The 27,768-nt window shown below is 34.1% G+C and overlaps 4 protein-coding genes, 2 long non-coding RNA genes and 1 other non-coding gene across 7 annotated transcripts; 3 read left to right on the top strand and 4 right to left on the bottom strand.

Moving 5' to 3' along the window:
• Positions 1-4,294: 4,294 nt before the first annotated feature.
• LOC123214614 lies at positions 4,295-6,038 on the bottom strand. The gene is made up of 3 exons (XR_006501861.1): positions 5,716-6,038; positions 5,004-5,051; positions 4,295-4,582 (listed from the first exon to the last, which is right to left on the bottom strand). It is a non-coding gene; the product is annotated as an uncharacterized LOC123214614 (long non-coding RNA).
• Positions 6,039-7,119: 1,081 nt separating this feature from the next.
• On the bottom strand, positions 7,120-9,413 carry LOC123213290 (transcription and mRNA export factor ENY2-like). The gene is made up of 5 exons (XM_044632686.1): positions 9,256-9,413; positions 9,094-9,184; positions 8,888-8,982; positions 7,948-8,024; positions 7,120-7,358 (listed from the first exon to the last, which is right to left on the bottom strand). Exons 1-5 carry the CDS (start codon positions 9,264-9,266, stop codon positions 7,285-7,287), a joined length of 348 nt encoding a protein of 115 aa, XP_044488621.1. The 5' UTR covers positions 9,267-9,413; the 3' UTR covers positions 7,120-7,284.
• A 3,163-nt stretch (positions 9,414-12,576) lies between these two features.
• LOC123214882 (nuclear transcription factor Y subunit C-6) lies at positions 12,577-13,180 on the top strand. The gene has a single exon (XM_044634893.1). It carries the CDS (start codon positions 12,602-12,604, stop codon positions 13,037-13,039), a length of 438 nt encoding a protein of 145 aa, XP_044490828.1. The 5' UTR covers positions 12,577-12,601; the 3' UTR covers positions 13,040-13,180.
• Positions 13,181-13,590: 410 nt separating this feature from the next.
• LOC123213445 (65-kDa microtubule-associated protein 8) lies at positions 13,591-17,675 on the bottom strand. Its single transcript, XM_044632883.1, has 11 exons — positions 17,310-17,675; positions 17,015-17,218; positions 16,385-16,639; positions 16,079-16,291; positions 15,811-15,966; positions 15,557-15,716; positions 15,318-15,469; positions 15,138-15,225; positions 14,591-14,664; positions 14,399-14,473; positions 13,591-14,259 (listed from the first exon to the last, which is right to left on the bottom strand). The coding sequence occupies exons 1-11, from the start codon at positions 17,391-17,393 to the stop codon at positions 13,936-13,938; spliced, it is 1,785 nt and encodes a 594-aa protein (XP_044488818.1). The 5' UTR covers positions 17,394-17,675; the 3' UTR covers positions 13,591-13,935.
• Positions 17,676-19,411: 1,736 nt separating this feature from the next.
• LOC123212950 lies at positions 19,412-21,574 on the top strand. Its single transcript, XR_006501636.1, has 2 exons — positions 19,412-20,071; positions 21,229-21,574. It is a non-coding gene; the product is annotated as an uncharacterized LOC123212950 (long non-coding RNA).
• On the top strand, positions 19,498-19,600 carry LOC123215183. Its single transcript, XR_006501983.1, has one exon. It is a non-coding gene; the product is annotated as a U6 spliceosomal RNA (small nuclear RNA).
• Positions 21,575-22,169: 595 nt separating the features above from the next.
• LOC123212948 (ELMO domain-containing protein C) lies at positions 22,170-27,214 on the bottom strand. The gene is made up of 9 exons (XM_044632204.1): positions 26,984-27,214; positions 24,285-24,394; positions 24,026-24,094; positions 23,807-23,922; positions 23,651-23,705; positions 23,429-23,549; positions 22,943-22,990; positions 22,728-22,822; positions 22,170-22,500 (listed from the first exon to the last, which is right to left on the bottom strand). Exons 1-9 carry the CDS (start codon positions 27,084-27,086, stop codon positions 22,402-22,404), a joined length of 816 nt encoding a protein of 271 aa, XP_044488139.1. The 5' UTR covers positions 27,087-27,214; the 3' UTR covers positions 22,170-22,401.
• Between the last annotated feature and the right edge of the window lie 554 nt (positions 27,215-27,768).

Here is a 27,768-nt window from a genome sequence, read left to right as displayed (position 1 = left end):
AATTGAATGATTTTAAATTAAGGATAAAATAACACTCAATCACCTAATAACATATTATCTAGATACTCAATAGAATACTTATAACTAGGTGCATATAGTATTACTCAACAATTATAAGACGAGCCATTATAGAGATTCTGATCAAAGGTACCCAATTGAAGAGCAGTAATTGGAAATGAATATAAAAACAGCCTATCTGTGCGGCCAAAAAAATTCCTCTGGTAGATCCTTCTGGGCACATCCCTTGGAAGAAGACCACAAAAGCTAAACAAAGTGATGCAGTGTTGGCTTTTATTACTTTAACATTATCACAGTGCTTCCCAATATCCACACATCAACATCTCAAAATATAATATTCATTTCTCATAATTTTGTCTCTTCCTAGTGAGATTTCTTTCCACTAATAGAAAGGCCACCAGCAGGAATTTGACAGCTTAGCCACCACGTCATTCCAATATAAGAAAGTGGTGGGCCAGTTGATGCCAAGTTATCCTGATTCTGGCAGCCTGATTAAACAATTATTAGATGTAATATATTTTTATATATATCCTCTCAAAAAAACATGCAGAGTACCCCCAAATATGACACTGACTGCCCTTCCTAAGCATGCTTCTAAATTGTAAACTAGTCAAGCATAAAGAACTGGAAAATTTTTGAAACAGGTACTTATTGGTAGCCCAAGAAAATATTAGAACTGGTACACGATGGACCTCCAAAGAATAACTAATTAGCTATTTGAATGGCTGAATCATCAAAACTAAACCCAATCTGAATGGGATAACATGTCCGGAAATTGAAAATACTGAGGCTTTGGGAGATAATCTGAGAGATTAAAATCAAGTACAACCTACACAGTTGCCAAATAGAAAGGAAAGAGCCGAGGAAAATGTGAAAGCATAAGAAAAAACCAATACATTAATAAGATATGGGTCCCCAGTGAAATCCATTAAAAAATTAGTCCAAAACAATCACTTTGGTTTTTGAAAACTTTAAATCAATGCACGATAGAATAGGAGTCATTCTGAAAGAGGAAAGAAGTAATTTTAGCAAAAGGATTGGACACACCATCACAGGGACGGCAAAGTACTGGATAAAAGCTTACTTTAGTCGATGGCCACTGCTTTATTGCCAAAAGCGTTTTCCACTTCTACTTCTGTAAAAAAATCTTCTGACGTTAGACATGATCTAATGAATCCTACGGCACTAAGGAGAATAATTGCATTAGTAGCTAAAAAATCTTTTTGAGATAACCAACAGGATTCCATTACCACATAAGGGGAAAGGTCAAACAGTAGTACCAGGTTCAGCCGCATATGATTTTATCAACAAACTCAGTTTATGTTACAACTTAAATCATAGCTCTTTCAATTAAACATGCCCAGAATGTTTTACCTATAAGACATGATCTAATCAAGTACATATTGAAGGAGTATGCAAGAGGAATCGTCATTAAGATTGTGCAACACAACATCAAAAAAACTTTCCTAACAAGTTTCCCCTGCGCGTTTGATCCTTCTGTCAAGGAGCATCATGAAATTTCAAGAGCACATATACCATATATAATTTAAGCATATATCATAACAAAGTTAAGAAATTCAGTACAGCATAACAATGGTCAGATTCACAGGGCCTACCACCACACTTCAAGATATATAATATAAATAACGAGCAACTGCCACCACTATGATGGCACATAAACCTTTCATATCTATAAAAACGCCATTCAATGGAGAAATAAAATAAAAAAAAGTGATATAGAATCAGCAAATCAAACAACAGGAATCAACACTGTCCGTACCAAAATGCAATCCCATGTATTTACAAACACATTATATGTTGAATATATCATAACATGCATGACAATTCACACCATATGTAATTTTAGACAGTTGGACCTATCTCTCTTTGGTTCCTAGCCTCCTAGGAATGCCTATTTTGTAAAACAGGTGATAACGGCTGGGTAATTCTAGACCTCTTTCCAGGATCAATACAGTGCTGACGGTCATCAACAATTATTCCTATCAGTTATGTTTCCACAGAATTATTAACAGCATGGGGCCAATTAAAAATTCTGGAAGAAGAGGCCAATGCAGATAATTGTGCTAGGGGCATGGAAGATAAGTACAATTGTATACCAAGGAGAGCTCATTAGCACTAGAAATGGGCTAAATATGGATGAGATAATTTCAGGTGGGTGCAGTCATTTTGAGGCTTTAAGTTTTGTAAGTTAATGGTCAAATCAATGCATGCCGAATTTGATCCCAAATAAATGAGAGTCAGCATGTGAGCAAGAACCTTAAATGTACAATTTTCGTCTTCCTAATCATTAGATTCGTGCATTGCAAATTGATGGAAAAAGTTTACACACATTGACATTTTCCAAGAGACAAGAAGAAAGCTCTTGTAGACATTTATATCTCAATATCTGCCATCATAGGAAAATCTAAATGCATCCCAATCAAGAGAGTAAAACCAGGCTGGCTGCATAATAGTAATAGAAATCAAAGAGCAAAGTACCAATTCCTGATTATCCCAGGGTGAAACACGACACCGAAAAAAAAAGAGATGAAGGCAGTTATTAATGGAAGTTCCTATATAGACCTACAATGTAAAACATTCATAATAAAAACTTTAATCCAATTTTATAAGAAACTGAGAACAAGATTCATAAGAAAATTTGAGACGCAGCTTGTACCATAAATAGAATGTATGAACTTTCATCCAATGTTACACATAATATTATTGTTGAGATTCCTGGCAACAGGAAGAACTTAAGCTGCCATGAAAATTATTTGCCTATTTGACATTTGAGTGATATTAAATTTGAATGTAAGTGTATTTTTCAAATAGACGGTTCACCATTATTGTCATCTTTTTTCAAATTTTATATCTACAATCTTTTCTTTTTATCATTTGTTTAAATTAGTTACATTAGTTTATCATCTGTATATGAAGACTACAAATGACCCAGGTTTCCTACCTAAAACATATTTTTATACAATAATAATAATCTTGTTTTAGAAGGGTGGGGGGTGGCTTCATTTCAATAACTGAATAATCACATTTGTCCTATCTAAAACACATTGGCCCTGACTTGTTCAAAATTAAGGTGAATATAATCATTTTGACTATGTCAACTTTTCCAGGTCATCTAATGCTCTCTTGGAAAAAAATTATTGTCTACTTGAAATACTGGGGAAAAATAAAAAAGTAACATAAGGTATAGGATAAATGAATAGCAACCAGTCCAGCTTAACAAAAACCAAAATATTTTCATCGTTTCAAGCCAGCAAAATTGGAGTAACCATACAAGCCCCCCATATATGATTAAATAAAAGCTTGGTAGACTAGCTAACAAAAAGATCAATAACAAAGCTTACTAAGACAAAATTTGCAAGCGGACACAATTTTAAATAAAACAACCAAAAAGGATACTGAAACAATGTATAACAAATATAATCATCCTCCTAAAATGGCAAAAGTAAAATTAGTAGCATATTGCATGCACACAATATCTCGTCCAAGACAAATCTTTTGCCAACAATATGAACCTCCCAGCAATGCAGCAATATGGTTACCTCAGAGATGGTGCAAATAAATCTTATCTTAAAAGAGGTGGATGAATTTGGGAGTTCACCATTCCCACCCATCTGACAATTCTGACTGTAAGGATTATACATCTAATTATGCCATATTTTGAGCACAGTTCTACTTGGAATTCAGGAATAAAAGAGAAAATTTAGAAGGAAACTCCTAGGAACACAAAGTTAATTTAAAAGCAGGAGCATTTATGAGCTCTCCCACACATTATCCCCATTGGCACTTCTATGATAGAGCAATAAGAATGAATCAGTAACTATTGTAAGCCCTTCTGGCCAGCAATGACATTGAAGCATTCTGAAACACCACAGAAACAATTTGACAATTATTTTAGCCATGCGTAACAGGCATCGTCATCTATCACTGCAATACTTGGAACTAGAACTGATGAAAACGCAGGGTATGTTAAAATGTTTGCTATAGATTTGAGCTTTGAATCCTAGAAAATTTTGTAATGTTTGCTATAGTGAAATTTTCTTGTTTAACAAGCTTACATATAGAAAAGGACTGGGTCCTTTCAGACTTTTATCGATACCTTACTTATTGATGCGCAAAATGACTATCACTTTCAGGTGATCAGTCTATGACTGGCTATTGATGCTTAACCTCGTCTTGGTTAAAATACTGAGAACTAATTCCATCAATGAGAAAAGATTCTAGGCATTTTCCAGTCAAAAGTAAAGGGCACAGAGAAGAAAAAGGAAATTTCAAACAAGTTTACTCAGTAGGAAATGGTTCCTTTTTAAGGCAACCACAATAACTGTTCCATTCAGGCTACCATTTATCATAAAATTATACTACAGATGCAAAACATTAAATTCAGGTTGGACTCAGAAATTGATGACTCTATAAATAATACCCGCACATAAGAAGCAGAAGATCCTCCAGCCATAGCCTGCTGATAATTCCATGCCTATGTATTTCAACGTACATAGCCTATCGACTAATTATATGCCCATGCATTTCCTATGCAATTCCAGTCCTAAAAAGAAATAATGATTAATTATTTCAAAATAATAAAACTGTTAGAATTAAATGCTAATGAAATGATCAACAAACCAAAACCAAATTGAAGGTTGTGGAGACTCAGGTTATGGCAATGGCAAATCATACTCCCTTACCCATTCCAAATGCTGAAAAAACCTCAGCACATCCCCAAACCTCTCCATACACCCCCAAAAATTATATAAATAAACAAATAAAACTAACAAATCAATTAAAGAGGCTTCAAAAAGCAGAACATGAAAAACATAGGTTCTCCAAGCTTCCCTTTTAACTTGCCATTCAATTATAAGGTGAAATCCACTACTTTAACAGCGGACGTATGATTACTGTACAACCAATTATCTCAAAATCAATGCCCTAAATTCAAAGAACAATAAGAATTTGAAAGCATATCATACCTTCGAACTGATTTTCAAAGATTTACAGTAGAGCTCTTTATTTGTTTCCTGTAACAAGAATTTCACAATAGAAGTAAGCTACTGACAGATTCTATGGGGAATTGTAATTGCACTAATAACAATAAAAAAAAACCGTATCTTCAGAGCTTAAAATTTTATATACCACCTCATGCACTGCACTTTTATAAAAAAACTCATTGGCTTTATCAAAATCACCTTTTTCCTCAAAAACATCAGGAGTAAAAATAAGGCACGATAGGTCTTGGCATTTGCCAGGCACCATAAATTGTCATGGTTCACTGGATTAATTTTGTCCAAGCCTCCTCCAATTTCAAAATGGCACCTATTTATCATCGTATTCATTCCATTAACAAAAATAGAGGAGATAACATTACCAGCTACCACAGGGTTTCATTTGAAAATAATATAGTTAGAAAAACTCTTTATCATCTTCTTTGTATCCGTAACTAAAACATTAATGCTTCTCCCCATTAAAGTAAGCAAAAATTCATGATAACTAAAACATTAATGCAAGAAAAAAAACGATATCTTAATATGGCAGAGCAAAAGAACCCAAAAATCACAACAAAGTTACGAATAACGGAGGAAATATAAACGAAAATCATATTACTAAGAAAGTTGTTATCGCATCGAAGTAGGTAGACGACGAAGCAATATTGACTGACATTATTCAGTAAAGTTAAACATGTACCAAGTGAATTTTAGGAAAAATAAGAGGGTCCTTGGCGTAGTCAGCTGTCATTCGAGTACGCTCGAACAGCAGAATCCGATCGAAGTCAATCCAGGGTAACTCCATGATTTGGCCAGGTTTGGAGCGACTACGGCAGGGTTAAATTGGCGGGTTTGCAGAAAACAAACGCAAATTTGTGGAGGCAACTTTCAAGCTTCCATTCTTATAGTTACCGTATGTAATATGACGTCGTATCTTAATACTTTCAAGGCTCGCTGGATTATCGACGAGAACAAGCTCACTAGGTTCTGTTTGGTTTAACGAGCCTGATTGGAAGATAACATCTAATCTCTTAAAATATTAAAATATTTTCTTTATACTTTTATAATTTTTTTCTTAATTTTGAATATATATATATATATATATATATATATATATATATATATATATATATATAATTGCTAGGTTTATAATATATAAATTATAATTATAATTTTTTTCATTATAAATGAACTCAAATTTTTATTTTTACTCTAAAGTTTAAACTACAGTTGACAATATTTAATCTTATCAAATTTATACTTAAACTCGAACTCTATTATTAAATCAGTAAATCAAATTCAAGTTAAATAATATTCTATTCAATTTGTTTGTATTCTTAAACCCACACGGTGCATTAAAGATCAACTCTTTTAATACTTGAAAGAAGTATTTCTCTTTATTATAAGTAAAGTTAATTATTAAATTAATAACTATATAAATATATATATAAATAATTTTCATGCATTAAAAATAAATTCATAATATAAGTATGAATATCACATATTAACATATAATTAAATAATTTTAAAATAATAATAAAATAAATTTTAATCATATGATAATACATAAATATTATTATTGTTTCGATAAACACATCAACATCATTTGATGAACAACATAGTACCATTATTAACTTATTATTGATAAAGTAAGATAGGATTGCTTCCAACAATCCTAAAATAACAGTTAAACTCAATTCCAACTGTTTAAATTTAAATTAAACTAACTAAATTCGGATTAAAAATTAAATTTATTTTTATAAAATAAATTGAGTTCAAATCAATTTAAACGTTTAAGTTTAAGTTAAATTGAATCAAATATAAGATAAAATTGTCTTTCAACTGAGCTTAAATTTTAATCGGTAGATCTCAAACCAAGATTTACTTGGATTTAATTCGGATTGACTCCAACACTAGGGGAAGTGACCATTTTTAAGATTTAATAGCTTGTAATGCTTATATACTTAAAGCAGTGGACTTTAGGCCCGAACACAATTCATTCTGAATCTGCAAAAGGATACAGAGTATTGATATATTTGTGCATTTCAGTGGCTGTAATTAGCAACCCTTTCTGATCATGTAAGTAGGACACATTTCCAGAAAATGAATACTGAATCCAACACATTGGCATAATGGATCAAGCGGTCTAAGCCGAAGAAGCAGTTTCTGGTACATTACTTAAGGCAAACTTTAAGACAACAAACAGGCGACCACCCTTCACCAAGGGAACCAGATGTATCAATTTTGCCGCTTCTGACTTTCAAGACCATTAAGAAGCAGTTGACGCGAGGAATGATCTGATTCGCTGCAACAGCTCAGCCTTCACAGAATCCGGAACAGAAGCTGCATATACACACAGCAATCCAAGAAATCAGTTTGCAGAAATTGCTGAATGCAGAGAACTTATTTCTATGGCAAGAAAGACTAAACAGAAAAGATTACAAACTTATTCGACAGACATTTGTACATTTGAAGCCATCAGTCAGAAAAATATTACATAAACAAGGTGTCATTTTTGGATATACTCATTTAAATTGTCAGACTGTCAGGTTGATAGCGAAAGCAACCTGTATAATTGAAGTTACAAAAGACCTAAGTACACTGCCTAATCAATACATGCAGAGGTGTGTAATCCATATCACAACCTTTTAAGATTGCATAAATTGAATAAGAAGATCAACAGATTAATAAACCAAATTGGTGTACAAATATATCCATTTTAAGACCAAAACACATTATAGATAAAGCAACAACAAAAAATCCTCAAATCCTTAAGTGGACTGTGAAATAACCATGTATGTAACAATAGATAATTGCAAATGTTCTCATCTAGTCAGAAAACTTAGACATAAAGGACCATTGTGAGGAATGAAGAAAGCCAGAAACCGTCAACATTTTGGGGTAAAAGGGGAAAAAAAAAAAAAGAACCTACCCCTGCCCTTTGGAGTAATGACATGTACTAGGTCATCAACTGTAACATTATTCCTCCCTTTCTTCCTTGTATATGCCCTAGTAGAAAGTAACCAGAAAACAAATACAATAGAATCATTGTATGAACAAATAAAAAAGCTATTTTAATAGAATGATAATAAGGCATTAGAAGCTAATATTAAGGATGTCACATACATAATACATATGGTAACATAAATCAAGAGAGCTTTAATAGTTAGAATCAAGAACCTGGAATGTTCAAGTGAATGTAAAAATAAAAAAAAATCCCAACAAGAACAGAGCAAAACAAGTTATCCAAATTACTAAGCTTTTGTTTTTGCACACAAAAACAAGCAACAATGTAATGCCCAATTAAAATTTCAAAACAGAGCCACAAAAAAATAAAACCTTATTTACTAGAACAGTTTTAAGTTTCAGTCAAGTTTAAACAAGCAATTAATAGATTATACATCTATTTAGTCTCATATAGATGCTAACATCCATTGACAAAATAAAAAGACAAAAATGATACTGCTAAAAACACCACAAACGCCTAAATTCACATGTTTTATACAACATGAACTAACAATGAGTTCAAACACGAATATAAATAATGATATGTCGTTATATGATTGAATAATTTTATATTAGATATAAAAGAACACATAATGATGTGTCAACATTTGCGCCTATGTTTGTCCTCATGGTTAATGCATAGATTATTACTCAATATACAAATATGAGACAATGGATAAGTAAACAAGGAAACGATTTGCCCATAATTTAAATTCACACATAATTTGAAGATTTGTTTATCTTCTTTACAGATGTCAATTGCTTTAGTTGCAACAAAGATTGATTTAAAAATCCCATAAAACATAAATTATTTAAAAATAACCATAAAAATAAGTATTGATAGGGTGGAAAAAAAAAAAAAAAACCTGCAAAGAGCTCTCATCTCATCCCTCCAACCGCATTCTATGAGCCTTTCTCTCAAAAGCTCCTTCAATCGTTCTTTTTCCCCACTCTCTATCAACTACACTTGTAAACAACACAATAAATTCATCAAACATAGGAATTTACAAAAAAAAAAAAAAAAACTAAAATTACTTCCCTAAAGAATATAAATTTATAAAGAAAAAAAAACCTTGATGTTGACGATTTCTTGAAGAGTGGCCTCCTGATTTTCACGATCCTTGTCGACATCTGGTGTTGGAGGACGATTAATAGAAGACCTCCTGTGACATGGAGAAATTCTGTCAAATCAAGTTTGAGGCGAAAATCCGGTTTTTGGTAGTTAATTACTGACTTGTAGGACATTTTTGTAATTCCAGTCGAAAATCGGAAGCTGATTAGTTTAGTTGCTGCTCGTCTGTGATTCAGGACTCTGGTGATGCTGTGCGTTTTAGAAGACAAATTTCAACAGTGGAAGTGAAGAGCTGCTGCTTCTAAATTCACCTACTCCATCGATATTTAACGGGAAAAGACCTATTTCCCACCCATCTTTTAGCGCATTCTCAAACCTATACCCACGGGAGATGAAAAACCCTTTTTCCCACCCATAACCAAAATGCTGTCTATTTTTTCAATTAGGGACTGGGGCAAAATTATTAATTTATTGTTTATATTAAAAAGTTATAAAATTTATTACTTTTTATCCCCCTTAGATTTTAGAAACTAACATTTCGTCTTTATCTAAAGTTTTTAAACTTTAAAAACTAACATTTTCACCCTCAAACCTAGGGTTTTCATATTTTTCAAAATGCAACCACCCCCCCATAACTTTCAAAACTAGCAGTTTTACCCCCATTCTTCAACTTCATCTTCCGACGTCTTCACCGGCTTCCTCCTTCTCCTAGTGCAACGGCGGTGGTACGATGAAGAGATCTTCATCTCCTCGTCGTACGGTTGCCAATTCACTTTTTTATTATTGCTCCCACCACCGTGTGATGAAGAGAGTCGCTCCACCCAAACAATGAAGGATGACGCTTCATCGCTTGTCGCGTCGTCCTTAGTCTGTTCTTCCATATCTAAGTGACGAAGGATCGTCCTTTGTAGTCGAAGATAGGAGATCGGTCGAATACGTCGGCTGTCGGTGGTGGCTAGAGAAGGAAGCAAACCCTAGGGGTGAAATTAAATTTTTCAAACTTTGAGGATGGGTTAGTTGTTAGTTTTTAAAACTTGAAAGAGAGAAATTGTGAAATTTTAAAGTTTTAAGGTTTTAAACAGTAAAATGATGATTTTACCCCTATCCCTAATTGGAAAAATGGACAGCCGTTTGGTCATGGGTAGGAAAAAAAGTTTTTAATCTCCCATGGGTATCGGTGTGAGAATAGGGTAAAAGATGGGTGGGATATAGTTCTTTTCCCTATTTAAGCTGGTGAAGCCCTGGCTGAAATATCTAAATGGAGATTTGTCATTGGATGATGTCGTCTGTCGATGCGAATCCGAGAATTATAAATAGATATATTAGCGAAGTATCTCTGATACAAGAGTAATTTTAGAGATTTATTTTTATTATTTTATATTTTAAATTATAGAGTAGCTTACCGTGGTTTGACTCATTTGTAGCCATAGCATGTGGGAATTACCTGTTTGCACTCGTATTTTACCTTAATGATTTTGCACCCTCACACTTTAAAAATAATATTTCCCACCTTTTGTTAAGTTTCATAAGTGAAATTTACTAATTTTTAGGGTTGACAAAAATATTCATTTTTACTTTCAATGTTTATTAAAAGGGCAAAAAGCTATGTCCTACTCAAATTTTAACTCAACCTAAAAAATGTATCTATAACAAATAAAAAACTCAAACACTCAATTATTCTTAAACTGTTATTAAATTTTTCGTTAAATATAAGGATAAAATTGTTATTTAACAATAATATTAAAAAAATATATAATTTTATCTCATTTTTTCTCTCAAGTTTTAAAAGTTAACATTTAACCCCTATATTGAACTTTAAAAAGTGACTTTTTCCCTTCAAATCTCTAATTTTTTCTTCACTCCCCCCTTCGACTATCGACGACCGATATGACTAGAGATTAAATGACGAGCATCATCTTTCATTGGACTACTAAAAGTTGTCTATTCTCTTGACGACACTCGTTGTCTATTCTAGATGACGAAGCATTGTCCAATGAGGACGATGAAGCATCATCCAGATTGTTCAGATCTGGACGACGGTCATCATACTTGGATGATGACTCCTTCGCCATCATCGGAGAAAGTGGCTAGATTTCAAGGGGAAAAAGTAAATTTTTTAAAACTTAATTCAGGAAAAAATATTAATTTTTCATACTAAATAAAAAATAAAAAATAATTTTAATATTATCAATAAAATAATGAATTTGCCTTTTAACATTGACAAAAAATATATTGATGAATTTGCTCTCTAACACTAACAAAAAATATATTGGTGTGTTCTAACAGATTAAAACTTAGGTAGATATTTGAGTTTTTTATATATCATGAGTATATATTTGTTATTTCAGCAAAACTTGGGTGGAAAATCATCCTTTTCCCTTATTAAAATTGAATAACATATTGTCTTTAAAAGCTTTATCAAATATATTTTCACACCCTAGATTGTATGATTTGGTCAGAAATCGGATATATGATTAAAAATACATCATTCTTGATTTGATTCAAATTAAATCGTATTAGGGTTTATGATTTTAATTGTAATCACACTATTTTAATACAATTAAAGTTAAATCACATCAAATTAGTGTGATTATAATTGAAATTGCACAATTTTAATGTCACTTTAACTTAATCACACGAAATGATATAATTATGCTAAAATCATATTTGAACTTGTGTAATTTTTATCATAATTTCAACTGTAACTAATGCAAAAACAGGTATAAGATTTGTCAAAATTAATATTAGAGTTTTGATTTTTTCAATTTATAGTTATAGTAAGAGTTTAAACAATAAATTTTTAAGTTAGTAAAGAAAAAAAGTTTAAAGATATTAGGAATAATAATAATAATATATAATTTATCAATTCATAAGAATATTTTTAATTATTAAAATTAATATTTTAATTTTGACAAAAAAAAATTGTTTCTAAAATTCAAAGTACAATTTAGACAGAAAATAGGCGAGCTCGTGCGGCACAAATATAGAATTCAAACTTACACGAATCTATTTTTGAAAATTTATATTTAAATCATTTAGTATAAAAAAAAAAGTTAAATCCAAATAACTTTTCATAATCATTTATAAAAATATTTTCTAAACTTAACGAAAATTAAAATTAAAATTAAAACTTTTACCTTCAAAATTTTAACACTTAATTAATTTTTCCAATCAATAGAGCTCATAACTTGTATTTTTGACGGTCGCATTTACTCGATGCCTTCTGCTCTGTTGCCCCGTCATTGCGACAAATCCTTCTCCTTTTGGCGCGGTAAGCACCTCATGTGCGGGGGGTGAACTTTAACAGGACTAAACTACCCCAATAACAGACAAAATAATCAACGCAAATTACTTTTATATAAAATTCAATTTCAAGGGTTTTATTGTCCTTCCACGGAACAAAAGTTTTAAGACATTAGTTCGATTTCCCGCCAAAATGGCAATCCCTAAATTAAATTTTACATGTGATTACTCTTCAAATTTAGCATACCGAATCTCACCAATCTCAATGGCAGAAGAAAATGCAACAGCAAAAGAAAACACGGAGAACAGCCGTCCAGAGTTCCCAATCGGCCGGATCAAGAAAATTGTGAAACTCGACGAAGACATTAACAAAATAACCTCCGAAGCCATGTTCCTCGTATCGTGCTCCACCGAGCTATTCCTCCAGTTCCTCGCCGAGAAATCTGCCGAAGTCGCAATCGAGAAGAAGCGAAAGACTATAAAACTTGATCACCTGCGAACTGCCGTTAAAAGGCACCAGCCAACTAGCGATTTCCTTCTCGATTCGCTCCCCCAGCCTGTTCAGTCTGAGAATCGACCTGCAACCGACCGGACTCGTTCTCGTACCGATGTGGAAAAATCGTTGCCGGTTGGGACTCGCCGGATTGATCATTTCTTTAGCAAACCGGCAAATGAGACTCCAGTTCAGATCAACGATGATTAGGGCTGAATTAATTAGTTTAATGGAAGTTTATACATATTTGTTCCAAGATATTGTATTTTTTTCTTTTTTGAATTTTCAGAGTTGATACTCAATTAATTTATTTAGAATTCGATGACAAAGTTTCCACTGACTTGAATGGAACTCTTTCTTTCTGTATGGCACAGTTCTTTTCTCCTTAATATTGTTTTTTTTTTTCCGTTCGTGGTTATTTTACATGCCTGTTATTCAATTGAACTTGTGGATTCGTTTTGGATATTGTAGGTGGCATTGTAAAAGGCTTTTTCGGATTTTGCAATTGCAATGGCAACTTGGAGGTTAACTAGACTGCAATTACATGGTAAATATTGATCAAATAGTTATTACTGAAGTAGATGTACAGTGGATTCATTGTTATCATAGAGGAAGCTTGTTTGGGCTTTTTTTTTTGGCAATCCTAACTGCGATATGCTTCATTGCTATTGATGAGTAAAGCAATTGTTATTTGCTATAGCTGACAGAAATTGGTCCTGTACTTGATGATGTTTGTGTTCGAGAGGTGGCCATTAGTTCAATTGAACAATAATGAAATCCAGTCTTATAGATTATAAACATGAAACATGATTTAGGATCATAGCTGCAAGCATCTATTTACGTGGTACAGCTGACTGTACTCTATACATCTACATCACGAAATCAATGACTCCAAAGCTTTTATTTACCCTCCAAATCATCATTCTCTGAAGGTTTTAGTAAGGCTGCTGATACACAGGGTCAAGACATAAATACACAAGTGTTTAAGAAGACAAACTGACTTTATTCTGCTGCATGATGCATTTTTTCCTGGAAAACTATATTTATCTAATCACTTTTGTTTGTTATTTCACATCAGAGGTGAAATCCACAAACCTGACTAAATTTCAGGGAGAAATAGGGCCAGAAAATGTTGACACCACTGAAGCTGTTTCATCTCTAAACTCATGAGCGAAGCTGGGTCGACCTAACATCTTTTGTCCTCGTACCTTTCTGCCTTCTTTAGTGAAAGATATGCTTTGAGTTTCTGAATTGATGCTGTTTGATCCCAACTGTTGGATGCCCAGAGAATGTCTTCTGTTAAAAGGGGTTGCAGTGTTAAAGCCTCCATTTATGCTTCGGTTTGAAAGGCGCCTACTGCTGGTGCTTGGTCTAGACCCAAAGATATTTTCTTGCTCGACAACTACTTGGCTTTGCACCTTCTTCATATCCTATGGAGGTAATACCACCTCATCAGAGAGAAAGCATGAGTATAATAGAGGAAACTTGATTTGGGAAAGTTTTATCATTGTGAGAAAAAGCAAGAAGATATATAAAATTCTTTGACACCACGTGTCCAAAGATACATACCCTTTGACGTTGCTTCTCCTCCTCCTTTTCCTGCCTTAACAGATAATACTGTTCCAACATAGCTAGCAGAGGTACCTAGAAAATGACATATATTTGTTTCCCATATAATTGAAATTTCATTTAACAAATGCCTAAACTGCACCGAAATAACTGTTATATTGATGTATACATGCCAGCAACATGTCATCTTACCTCATCATACAAGAAAACTTTCTTTCTTTCTTCTTCCCAATTCTTAGTCTTCGCTATAAGTGAATCCACCAAAGCTGGAGAAAAAACGTTGGCAAATGTGATGATTCATGTAACATGTGCATATCATTTGATAGGTCACCAACAGTACATTGGCTATACATCAAGGTAGAAGTCTTTCTGTGATTTTCTATCAAAGTTTAATCAACTTAGTTGTCTAATTTTTAGGATATGCTTTTGTTAATCTAACAACGTTTCATTAGAACCGTGGGTGATTATCAATACATATACGATGTTGCTTGATCAGATTTTCTAAATTCTGAAGAATATAGAAGGTCTTTTATGATCAATTTTTTCTTTTATATTTGTTAATCTACCTGGTTAGTTTTTTCATCTAAGTTTCTTGATCAAGTAATTTTTGCATATTTTCACTCTTGAAATTTTAAAGGTCTCTTCTTTTATATGGATAGGTCAATGCAAAGAACCCCTTGAATAATTCCTAATTCCCAAAGCATTAATTATTGATGTTGAGAATCTTCTCTATGTTAACCTGGGATTTTGTTGACAGTTATGCGGGCCCTTTCAGCACGTCTGAGATTCCTGTGAGCACCTCTGCTAACTGAATATCGATTTTCATCCTGTAAACATGCATGACATTTGAAGCATCAAATAGATGCAGTAAAGGTTTGAGCCAACTAAGCATTTAGATGAAGGGTTGTGGGATTTTGACCATGCTGTATTCTTCCAACCAGCGCTCCTCATCACGTGCCAAAATCCACTTTTCCACCTTCTCCATTATAGCCTTCCTGCTATAGGCTTCTTCTTTTGCTCTGGATATCTGTTCATCCAAGCTCATGAGGAGTTCAGCATGATCAATCTCCCCTTGAGTATGTCACAAATTGTAGGTCGAGTTAGATTTGAACAATAATGACTATAAATCTTGAGAGGAAATTTATCACTCTTTCTTACCAGAGTTTATAAGGTTTATTATTCTGTCCATCTCTAATTGTGAAGGAATCTCCATGTGTGAATTATTGCATATCTCTTCTAGCTCATTCTGTTTCTTCAGGAAAAGCTCTTTCATCTTGCTTGCTTTCAACTGATCGAGTCTCTTGACTTCAGCCTCAGCCTTGAAACATTTTGAATAGCTATTACTCCTAATCGTTGGAACTTGAAAACAATTTGAGTAAATGTTTTTTGCTCTGATAATTTGACATACTTACCTGTTCAATTATGTTATGTGTGAGGCTCCCAGGATCTGATACTTCTACTGACGAGAATGATAGTAAATTGGTAACATGTGAAAACTGTCGGCGGTCTGAATGGGGTGTGTCCATAAGATTCCATAAGTTTGTCAGAGCTTTGCCAAGTTGGTGAAGCTGATAAATTCAGAAGAGTTAATATAAGGGATTTCTCATCCTGATGCTTAATCTAAGCTAGTGAAATATTTGCTTAAAAGAAGACTAGCAGAAGACTATGAATAGTTTTTACCTTCTCAAGCCGCTTCTGCTTTTCTTCCTTTAGAGATTCAACTGTACTGTTGAGTTTTTCCAAAATGCTATCACTTATGTTTTTTGATATTCCATACAGTTCATTCAAGCTGGGATGAACCTTAGTTATAATCATGGAAGACTCCATTCCTAATGTTGCAGACAAGTTACGTACTGCATCTATATATTTTTCTACTCTCTGGAGTCGGTCATTCTTTGAAGTCAACCAAAGAGAAACAAAACACAAAACTCATTAATAAGCACTCTACAATATCCTTATACAAATAATAAAGAATTGTGGTAATACCTTCTCATTATGGAGTCTCTGTAGCTCAATCTGGTATTCTTCAAGTTTCTTCAGAGAAAGGTCATTCTCGTTTACTATGATTGTTGATGAGTCATCATATTCTGATAGACCTGATATTTCTGCAGAGATTTTTTTAATTTGTGTTTGCACAGCTCGAAATTGGTTCACTCTCTCTTCTTTCCTCAGCCTCATCTCCCTCAAAGCTGGGGTGATTGAATTCAGCTGCTCTTTTAGTGTTCCTGCCATTTTTTCAGGCTGCACAGACAAGATTGAGTCAAGACAAGAAAGGAATTTCTTGTTCAAGATGATAGGTTCTCACATATTCCCACTTAATGGACATGTAACAAATTCCCCACTCTGGATCAGAGTTGTATTAGGCTCAGTCTTGAGACAAAATTTGATGTAAATGTTTATTTGTTCTGAGCTCATGAATGTTTTTTTTTTTTAGTTCTATTCAATAATAATATGCATTATTCTTTTCCATGGCTCTACATACTTAAGTGATACTAGAATTCTGAAATATCCTGATTAGTGCCATCTTCACTAGCTTTGTATTTTGCAGGCACCTTTAATAGATGTTTGTTAACACAAGCTTTCTAACTGAAGAGAAGAGGTTGATGGATAAAGTACCCTTCCAGGGAGAGATCGTTCACCAAGAGACAAAAGAAGATGGGTGAATTCAGCTTCAGATTCCGCGAGCTCTTGATGCAAGCGAGCTCGTGATATATTTGCACGGTCAACTTTTCTGCGGTAAACCTCTAAACATTCTTGTTCTAAATCTAGTAGAACCTTCTCTCTTTCAAACTGATCTTCTCCAACTTCATCCCAGATCATCTGCTTAAATATAAGAAAGGAGGAACAGAAAGTGAGCAATTTAAGCCGTTAGTAACCTACAAAATCTTGAGAAATAAAAAAAATCTCTTGCCTGCAATTCTTGCAATAAATATCCACATGATGTTTCTAGCAATGCAGAGCTTCGCATTGCAATTGGTGACTGGAAGGAAGCCATCTAATGGCTCCTTCAATAATGGTTAGATAGAGCTTAGAGATAAAATCCTAATTGGTGGGAGCTTTAAGTGAGAAACTTGGACTACCAGAAGGTGGAAGCCTTAAGGGTTGAGCACATAAAAAACCAACCAAGTATTTTTGCGTGAGAAAAAGAGAGAGAGTGATGGGCTGTATAGCTTTGGATGTCAGTGCTCTGGGTAGAGTTTTTGCTTAAAAGACAAGGGTGGGCAGAGGTTGGTGATTTTGAAGCTTTGGGTTCAAGGATCATCTTTTTTTCAGTTCTGGTGATCAGCCAATTTATGTCATTTCCCTCTCCAAATTTTAGATGTTTAATTTGGAAGATCAAAAATCTTATTTTCTTTTTCTGATATAAAGTTGGACTTTCTTTTTCAGGTATGTGCAACTTAATTTTCATCAGATTGGTGTCTTAGATATGAGTACTTACCAGGTAATGTCTTGAACAAGGCTTCTAAAGCGACTTCACTGGTAAGCAATCTACATATGACCCAAAGTCCAAATAGTTTTTGTGCCCTTTTTCACAATTAGAATTTATACAAGTCTAGCTCTATGATTGATCTTCTGCAAAAGTGATGTTCAAAACACCATTTTCACCTGGTTTTGTGATTATCATTTATCATGGGAAATTTTTCTTTTTGTTCCAGTTATTCAAACCAATGTCGAAACAATTAAGAGATGATAGAAGAATCACAAAGGAATAAGTAATATGATAAACAACCACTAAATTGTATTAAGATTCGGATATTGGAGAGGAAAAACAACTCTTAGATTAGTCTCAAAAGTAAATAAATAAAAGAACAAAATCCAATTAGAACCAAAATCAGAATTGTGAAGTTTTTCAAAACGTTTAAGACTCTGTAAACATAATGGAAGAATTGTTCCATAAAACGAAGGTTTATTCTGGCTTTAGTTGTGGCCGTTCAGGTGGGAACAGAGTTGCTTATTTAGTCAGGGAATGTTTTGTTAAATGTTTTTGCAATTTGTGTCATGATCGACAATGGAGCCACACCATTTTGTTGTCTAATTCTGCCTTCTCCTATTCATCAACTCTTTAACCTTCTGCATGATAAAGCATTACGGTAATGAGTTGGGTTTTCCTTTTAGATGGATGCATGAGAGTTATTGTATGCTGATCAGAATTAGGTTCATGTGATTTAGGAATGGGATAGTGAATCATTTTCAACAAAACAATCCCACCTCATTCACCTTGCTGCCGTAATTGGATAAGAATTAAGAAATAAGTGGTCTCTTTGTCATAAATCTCCTATTGAAAACCGAATTAGGTTTGGGAGTTAAGAGAATTAGATACCAAGAGTGTCAATGAACCAATCATGGAATCAAGAATCAGAACTTCAACTAAGTTCTTTAACCTTGTCTCGGTCTTTTTCTTTTTTATTATTTTATTTACACTATTATGGACAAAGAAGCAAAAGGAAGAGAGAGATCTTATGCTCATTTCAGTCACAATGTTTTTTGATCGTTATTAGGTTTTTATCAGGTTAAAGATCGATTTGTAACTTAATCAATTTGATCAATAAAATGTATTGATGATGTTGGTATCACAAAAAAAAAAAAAAAATTAATAGGTTTACGATATTAATATCAGCGTGACAATTTAATTGATTTGATCAAATGATTTAATTTTGATTCAATTTAATTTGATGATTACAATGCATTTTAATTAAGAACCGGGTTAGATTTGACACAAATTTTATGTTGAAGGTTCTTTACTATTTACCTCATACAAATGAGTCTTGTAACTTAAGAATTGGTTATTCCAGAATAATCTGTTGTGTTCCCTCTTGCAGATTATATCAATTATCTGTGAACATATTTAAAAAAGGTGCTGGCAGAATGTTCTAATAATAATCAAAGGCAAATAATAGAAAAAATTACGCCTTAATTATGATGAGTGGAAAACGGGCCGAACTGGTTGAGCCCTCGTACGTGTCAAAGCCAACAAACCCAAAGTGGCATTGGCATGACGTGTCAACTATTAAGTTTCATCGAATTGCATCTTAGTCCCACACTGCTCAGGTAGAAGTCAGAGTAGCCTCTTATAATAATGGTGCGACTTCTAGGTGATGGTCTCTTCGGAGACATCCGATAAAATTGGAACGATACAGAGAAGATTAGCATGGCCCCTGCGCAAGGATGACACGCACAAATCGAGAAATGGTCCAAATTTTTTTTCCTGAATTTTCTCTGCAGCTCGATTCAGATAGATATATTTTTTAATTTCTCATGAAGTTGAAGATTTTCTGGTCATTTCTTCAGCTTATAAAATTTGCTTCTATTAAAGGCATTTTCGTAGTTTTTTTTTTTTTTAATTTCTCGTAAAGTTCAAGATTTTCCAGTAATTTCTTCAGCTTAATTTATCAAAGTTGCTACTATTCAAAGCTTTTTCGTAGATTTTTTTTTTAATTTCTCATGAAGTTCAAGATTTTCCGGTCATTTCTTCGGCTTAATTGATCAAAGTTGCAACTATTCAAAGCTGTCAGGTGGATTTTTTTTTTTTAATTTCGCTTGAAGTTCTAGATATTCCGGATATTTCTTCAGCTTAATTGAACAGAGTTGCTACCATTCGAAGCATCCAAGGACTCTTTTTGTTGGGACTCATATATGCAGGAGTTCCGACTTCTGTAGTGCTATTGAATTTAGGTTTGTCCTTTTATTAAGCAACTTCGGATATAGTCTTTCCAGTTTCCTGCTAATTTTTGTATCCGTTCACTGTATTAGATATGAGCTGGTAATTGAAGCAACTTCTCTAGCATAATAAAATAATAATATTAAGGATATGTTTGGTTTCATTTACAGTCTTTAGCAATTCATAAGACATTTCATACATGTTTCTTGCTTAACATTATTTTGATGAGAATTAAGTTAAGCTTTTTAGCATTCCTCTTGTTATGGTTTCTTTCTGCATATATTTTGATGAGAATAACTTTACAGGGCATGTCTCCGGGGAAATAATCAATTGTTGCTTTTTTTTTTTTTTTGTTTCAATTTGTAGAGTAAAATTATATTGATTGATGATTAGTAAGAATAGAACCTGATATTAGATGATGGATGAGATTTGCTTAGTCTATAGATGATCTTCTTCGGTTGTTTGTGCTTTTTTTTTTTTCCGCCTGATTTGTGTTTATGCATTTGACATGAGATCTGATTCCTAAAGGCCCTGCTGTAAGTAACAATATATGTGACTGCCTCAGTAAGTATGGTTAGTTCTACCTAAGTGTGTGTGTGTGAGAGAGCCTGGTTAGTTCTACTTCTGTGTGTGTGTGTATTTGTCACAACTCACGAGCCAACATTCCAACTTGCCCATGCGGCACCCCGAGTACTCCCTTTCCAGAGGTTCAGTTTTGCATGTAGCTTATTTTAGGCTTAAGGACACTGATTTCGTCTTATTATTAACTCATCCAAAGAACGACCTCAACTCCTGACTTGTTTATACAATGATGATTTAATCCCTCTTCAATGTTGTCCATTGGCTTCATTGACACACACCAAGTCCTAGAACAACTCCTCACAAATAACACACCCACAAAACAAACAACGACGCACACTAAGCCTATGCAGTCATTACCCCTGCCATGCTCCACTCAAGTGCCGTGACAGACTATATATATACACTTCTGTTTCAAGGGGAATTACAGTTACAGACAAGAAAATCATGATGTTTAGTTACTACTGTATGTGAGCAATTGCATCTAGGTATTTGTTATGCTTCTTTTGGCTATCATTATATATAATTTTGTTAGGAGAATCAAGTGGCTTGTGGAGGTTTCTGCTCTGATTTTAACATTTGCCTATCTCAGGATCTTAGGGAAGGAGAGAAGGGGTTGGTTGATTTAGCAGATTATGCTTTGTGAGTGCTGTTGTGACATTTCTGGTAAATCCTATTATTTTGGATTATTTAAGGCCGAGAATGAATTTTATAAAATCTTAGCTACACTGTGCTTGAGAAACTACATTCATTCAACTACTTTTGCTCTGTTAAATGTTGAGCTGATCATGCAAATGGAAACAGTTGATAGTGCAACCTTCATATGCAATTTTGGTGTTTTCCTCTTCCCTCCCCCCTTGGACATTTAGAATTTGTGAACTTAACTATGATCAATAATGTCTGCTTGGGCATAGATTCAATTTGATGAGGCTATTCAATCAGAGTTCATACAGAAGAAATAACACTAATGTTATATTTGCGTTCTTTCACAGAATTAGTTGACAACAGTACCATCTCCATATTTTTTTTATATATCATTCTTCAGTGGCAACTGACTAAACGTAATTTCAGTTAAGAGGACAGCAATGCATCCCATCTTTCATAGTATTGCTTTCATTCAATCAGTATTATTTTGATATTTAAGTGGTTTTTTTCCCATGGTTTCAAAAGCTGGACCAGTCGGTTTGATGGAGACTTTAATGACCAGTTCGGTTCGGATGAAGTTTTATAAGCATTTAAACCATTGGATTACTTTGAACTGAGCGAACCGCATCGCATTGTGGAACAGCAACTGATTCAAACCCGGTCAGCATGATTTAAAAAAAAAAAAATTTGTTCGAGCCCCAACGATAAGCTGGGTTGTCAAGGCGTACAATGCACACATACATGTATATCAACAGGTTTTATGTCTCTGTCCAAAGAGTCAAACCGGAAAAGACTTGAACAGGGCCCTTGACTGGGTCCGGACCCGGCGTAGGTCTTAAAACACTGGTTTGGAGACCAAAATAAATACTCCATTGTGGAGATCTAACGTACATTTGAACTGAAATCATCCCTTTGCCTCAAAACTGAATATAGAATTACATATAATACAGCATCTCTGTCCAATTTGGATTCAGAACTTTACACAAGTTGGCTACCATGTATCAGAATATGAAAGTTATGGATTCATTTTCGAGGGAGACGATTGTACAAAGTTAAATAAATATAATAACAAATTGAAACCAATCTCAGAATTATTGCTTCAACTTTTAGTCGGTTACTGCTAACTGAGAAGACTGTAAGAAGGTAGATCTTCAATCCTTAAAACATCATCCATTAGAAGTTCTCTCTCCAGTTGTGCCCGAGTCGACTTCAAAACATCCTATATGAAATCCAGAATTCTATCAGTTCTCTCTCAACCAGTTTGGTTTTGGTTTACGGTTGTTTCCAAACCAAAAATCTGGTTCGGTTAAAAAAAAAAAAAAAAGCTAAGCAGTTTGATTAACTGGTTTTTGAAACCCCCCATTTTCCAATTTAACACTAGGCAGAAAATTAGCAGCCTGCGCAAAGGAGGGTAAAAGTTTATGAGAAGAATAGTAGATTTCTCACATTGAACTCCATGTAGGTGGCATTTCTCTCCAGCCATTGTTTGTCCATGACCACAAAAGCTACACAATACAGCAAGTCGAACGCCCATTCATTTTCTGAGTGCACATTTTTTAAGAACCAGTTAGTTTTTCCAAGAAGGAAAAGGCAATGCTTATACATGATAATATAAACTTAAAAAGATTTAGTATGAAACATTTGCAATTGCGAACTCTTACCTGACAACATTTGCAAGAAAACTGATCTCACAAAAGTCCTAGGTTTAGCTGCAAATAAGATAAAGCTGGCTTGCATTAGCAATGTTGTCCTTAATAGAGATAAACAGTTGGTTCATCTAAGGTTAGAGTCGACACAAGCCTAATTTGAGCTTAGGCCAACTTGAGTTCAACTTGGTTTGAGGGGAGTTGAACTCAAGCTCGACTCTACTTTTAATACACTATCAAGCCGAGGTCATTCAAATCCATTCAAGCTTGCAAGTTTGGCAAGTTGAATACCCTCAGAGTCAAGTTTGAGCCTGAGCTCACCTAGTTTCACTCGTTTCAAACTAGAGTCAACTCAGTTTAAGATTCATCTGTGCTTCTTAGGAGATTGAAATAACTTATGTTCATGTTCATATCTAAAGAGAAGCATAAGTTTGTAACAATTTAGCAGACATCGCACCGATTCTGAGAAAAAAATGAAAAGAGTTGATTGTTTCCACTTACTAGCCTCAAGATCAAGCATTTGCATAATCATGAAAGTGACATTGACACCGGCAACTGCAAAAGGGTACTCCCATGCAGCTCGCTTTCCGCCCTGCTTCTTTAATAAACGCTGAAATGATGTCTGCAACAATGAAGGCAAAAGAATTACATCAAAGAAAATAGTATTTGAAATTTACATGTCCGATGAAAACTGATGGCCTTGGCAGAATAAGAGAATCATACCGAAAAAGTCTTGGCGAAGAACAACAAATTCTCCAGAGAAATGAATCCAGCTCCTCTATTTACCAGGAAATCGTCCAAATGCTAAGTAAAAGAATAAATATGCCAGGAAATCACAAAAGGAAAATACAAGCAGCATTCAAGACAAGGTAAAAGAACCTGAAATCAGTAGATGGATCTCTTCCTTGCCATCCCATTTCCTTCCATTGATCAGATATTAAGCCATGGAGCTCCTGGTCAGGGTATGTTGCAGACCACAGTGCTCTTAAAGCTTCCTGTACCCAACAAAAAAGAAAATAAGTTAATGTAATTTGCATCTTTGTCATTGTGTCCGTGAGGAGAAAGTCTTTGAAGTACTTCCAAAGAATATCCACATGCCTGGTGATCTGGCCTGGAAGCATCAAAGTAGATCTTCATCCGATGCTTCAATCTTTTCAGTCTTTCTTCCTGAAAATTCTCAAACAAATCTTCCACATGAGAAAATCAACAACATTGTCTTTGTTAGAATGAAGAAAATTCAGACAAAGTCGGCTATATCTATCAACCCATTTGAGGCATCGCCATGAATTAACAGCAAACTGAAAGAAGGGCATTGTAGCAACAATGCAGTCATGCTTGTTTATTACCAACTACTTGCCTGTTGAGGAGTCAAGTTCATGCAGATCCTTTCATAAGTTCCCTTTCGCTTGAAGCAAACACAAGTAAGGCCCTTACCAATCCAAGTAGGCGTCCCATAAGTTGCATCATCTGTATTCAAGCTTTGTTATACTCATCATAAATTAACCTTTCCAAAAGAGTAAACGAATCTTAAGCGAAACCTGAACCAAGAACTGCAATAAATCATTTCTTAGCCACTATGAACAAGCCACTTTTCTCTCTTAACATGAGCATGTCAGTCAGAAGGTCATCAGACCCAGAAGATCAAAAAATCATTGATGGCAAATTTAACAACACGCATTCCAACCAATCATATCACTTTGATCCCCAAGTGATGGGACCATATTCAAGACAATCAAGGCCATCCATTTTGATTGCTCGCAGTCCTAGGTATAAAAATATTCATACGTAGATACATTACCGAATTGGAGATGATGAGAATTCATAATACATAAGCCAACTTGAGTTTGCCTATAATATCAAGTTAAGTTCAAATTTACCTCGTTTTGTATTAAAACATCGTTTTTATACATACTATTTAAAACAATATTATTTTAGTTATTTCAAATTGAATTTACCCAAACTCGTGAACTTGACAAATCAAATATCTTTAGACTCGAGCTCCATACTATTGCACCCCGTGTTTGAGCATGCCTAGGAGCTGTTTTGAGCTTGATCAAACTGAACTCATAGGCTAATTCATGCTAGCTCGATTGGAATACATAGAAGGGCACTCAACAATCAGGCCAGGCTTGGCTGTTGTCTTGGGACCACGTTCAAACACGCGCTGATGAGCTGTGAGGCTGGCCTTGGGACCACATTCCGACCGCATGGAAACTCAAGATGTCCATGTGAACACTTGATCCAATGTAGTCGGAACCTAACAACACGCGCTTTTATGGAGAGTAAGAGCTGCTCATCCTTTACAAAACGGAAGTACAACCAGTAGTTAACCATCGCTCCCTCTAAAATGGGAAAAGAAAAACATCAAACATCGCTTTCTAAGATGGCCGAAGAACGTTGCAATCTTAAATTGACGAAAATACGGTTTAAATTTAAAACTGCAAGGTTAAGGAGACAGAATATATTTTTTTTTCTTTTGTTTTTTTGGACCCAATAAATTTGGGCCATTTTCAAATCTTTGAAGTCATTCTGGCATAACCCTGTTGAATAGGTCTAGCACAAGGCAAACAGACTAAAACCCATGGTAGATGGATAATTACGATTTCATCCCTGAGATTTTTTGTTTAAGTTTTAGTCTTTGTCAGCAACAAATTGGTTTGTAAGATTCGTTAATGTTAGAGATCAAAATAGAAGTCACAGAGAGACTAAAACAATACAAGAATACTCTTCAAAACTAATATATGGGAGACGAACTTGCTAATTTTAGGATTAGAGTTACTCTAAACTACTCAAACTCAAATCGAAAGAACTAAATTTCAAGTTTTTGATTGGACTCATTTTCTTAAAAAAGAATTAAGTTTGCACTGATTTGAATATTCAAATTTAAGTTAAATTAAATCGAATTTAAAATAAAATTGTTTTCAAATTAAGTTTAGACCTTAGATTGTTGATTTCAAATTGATTTTAAATTAGCTCTTTTGAATTCAATTTAATTTCAAATTGTCTCTCATTCACATTTAGCCAAGATTGAAAGGGGGGTTATATCAGTCCACACCAGCCGAATGCTAAGTGCACCAAGCCTATTTTTAAGGACAAACTACTATTTTTAATTTACAATAAATTATTTTTTACTATTTTTAGGGTGTTGAATAGATTTTGGGGCTTATAGTGTGAATCTAAACATCACATAAATAGGAAAAATATTCTCTCCTAATTGGGCAAGAACATTAAATCTTTGAATCTACATGAAAAAAAAAAAAGGAAATTTATGGAAGCAAAATTAGTAAGTTAAGACCCATAAAAATATAACAAAACGGTTATATGTGTCGGTCCGTATAAAATAGAAGAAAATACCAAAATGGGAACCTGTGCTCACGGGCAGAGGCACCAAGAACAACGGCTTCCACAGTTCAGAACGACCATTAATTTCCAAACGAAAGGCTAAGGAGCCGAGAGGGGGACCTTAACATGTGACGCGTCACTATGATAATACGTGGCTAAGACCCTTGGGACTTGTTTGGACGTAGGACAGGGATATTTCATTATCCTATGCGTAATATTCCGTGTGTCTATCCAATGCACCGGACACATAGTCCAAACGTAGACCGTCAATCATGAAGTGGGTCCACTTAACGTGGACGGACGGTGATTGACAATTCAGTAACCGCAGATTGCGACAAATCCGGCACGATAACGGTATCTAGAAGATGAAAGAAAGAAGAATTCGTGGCCGCATTCAGTTTTAAAATATCATAAACAATCTTCTTCATCTTTTCCATTCAATTGTTTTCACATTTTCACTTTATATCTTTCTCTACGATTCACTGACTAATTCAAGCAGGCTCAGGATTTCTGAGTTGTTAAAAAAATGGAACCAGAACAGAAAAGGAAAGTTAAGACTAAAATAGCATATTGATATTGCGAAAACATCAGAAATCCATTGAAGAATACGAGAGAAAACCAACGGATCCGAATAAAAAAAATCAGAGAAAATCAACAAGCATGACATTGTAGGCGACAAAAGAATCATGGAGAAAGAGAGAGAAATATAAGTACCTGAAGAACCGTGGCCGTGAGCGCAGCGGTTGATAGAAGAAGAAGAAGAAGGGGAGAGAGTACGGATCGCCACGCAGCTTCCCTGAATTCTAACTACGCTCATCTCAGTCTCTCAACGCTTAATCTCCAAGAGCATTTGCAGAGAAAATCAACGGAAAATATAATTTCAGGCTTTAAGGCAAGTGTCTGAGTGTGAGAGACAGTCGTGGTCCGAGTCGGTTGAGCGAGAGTGAGTTACTTACTGATACATGTAGGCATAGCAAATGACAATATTGCCCCCTCTTTGCCACGTTTCTCAAATACCCATAAAAGGAAATAACAGATGTGGATTGACAATTTTTTACAGTAAACAGATCGTATATTTAAAAACGGAATATTAGATTTCTCATACCGTGTTTTCCTAACGAGGCCAATACCCAAAGTTTAGTTCATTATCAAATTGGTATTCACGACTTTTTAAAAATTTAAAAATTTATTATTAAATATAAGAATAAAAATATTATTTAATTAATAATATTAAAAAAAATTAAAATTTTATTCTATTTTTTGTCTTAATTTTTAAAATTAATAATTTTTTTATTATATTTTCTTCTATTTTTTTTCAAATTTCCTTTTCAGAGAGCAATAAAACTATATCTAATAATAATAAAAAATAATAATTTATACGTTAATAATGATATATTACACAAACAATGAGGCCGTTTTGAATTTATATAGATTAATACACATTACATAATTACGCATCGCCATTAACATACTAATCAATATTTATTATTCTTAATTTA

The sequence above is a fragment of the Mangifera indica genome, chromosome 4 (assembly GCF_011075055.1).
Source record: "Mangifera indica cultivar Alphonso chromosome 4, CATAS_Mindica_2.1, whole genome shotgun sequence".
Classification (NCBI taxonomy): domain Eukaryota; kingdom Viridiplantae; phylum Streptophyta; class Magnoliopsida; order Sapindales; family Anacardiaceae; genus Mangifera; species Mangifera indica.
The sequence above is the reverse complement of the archived record's forward strand: the minus strand, read 5'-3'. Positions and strand labels throughout refer to the sequence as shown.

Excerpts from the sequence above, each read along its gene's own strand:
- LOC123213445 (XM_044632883.1), bottom strand. The coding sequence starts at position 17,393 with ATGGCTTCCTTCCAGTCACCAATTGCAATGCGAAGCTCTGCATTGCTA. Across the intron at positions 15,717-15,810 it reads CACATAACATAATTGAACAG|GCTGAGGCTGAAGTCAAGAG; the intron begins GTAAGTATGTCA and ends AAATGTTTCAAG. Across the intron at positions 15,470-15,556 it reads AATAAACCTTATAAACTCTG|GGGAGATTGATCATGCTGAA; the intron begins GTAAGAAAGAGT and ends GACATACTCAAG.
- LOC123212948 (XM_044632204.1), bottom strand. The coding sequence starts at position 27,086 with ATGAGCGTAGTTAGAATTCAGGGAAGCTGCGTGGCGATCCGTACTCTC. Across the intron at positions 24,095-24,284 it reads TGAACTTGACTCCTCAACAG|GAAGAAAGACTGAAAAGATT; the intron begins GCAAGTAGTTGG and ends GAGAATTTTCAG. Across the intron at positions 23,550-23,650 it reads TCTTCGCCAAGACTTTTTCG|ACATCATTTCAGCGTTTATT; the intron begins GTATGATTCTCT and ends TCATTGTTGCAG.
- LOC123213290 (XM_044632686.1), bottom strand. Across the intron at positions 8,983-9,093 it reads AAGAAATCGTCAACATCAAG|TTGATAGAGAGTGGGGAAAA; the intron begins GTTTTTTTTTCT and ends TTACAAGTGTAG. Across the intron at positions 8,025-8,887 it reads GAGATGAGAGCTCTTTGCAG|GGCATATACAAGGAAGAAAG; the intron begins GTTTTTTTTTTT and ends ACTTTCTACTAG.
- LOC123214882 (XM_044634893.1), top strand. The coding sequence starts at position 12,602 with ATGGCAGAAGAAAATGCAACAGCAAAAGAAAACACGGAGAACAGCCGT.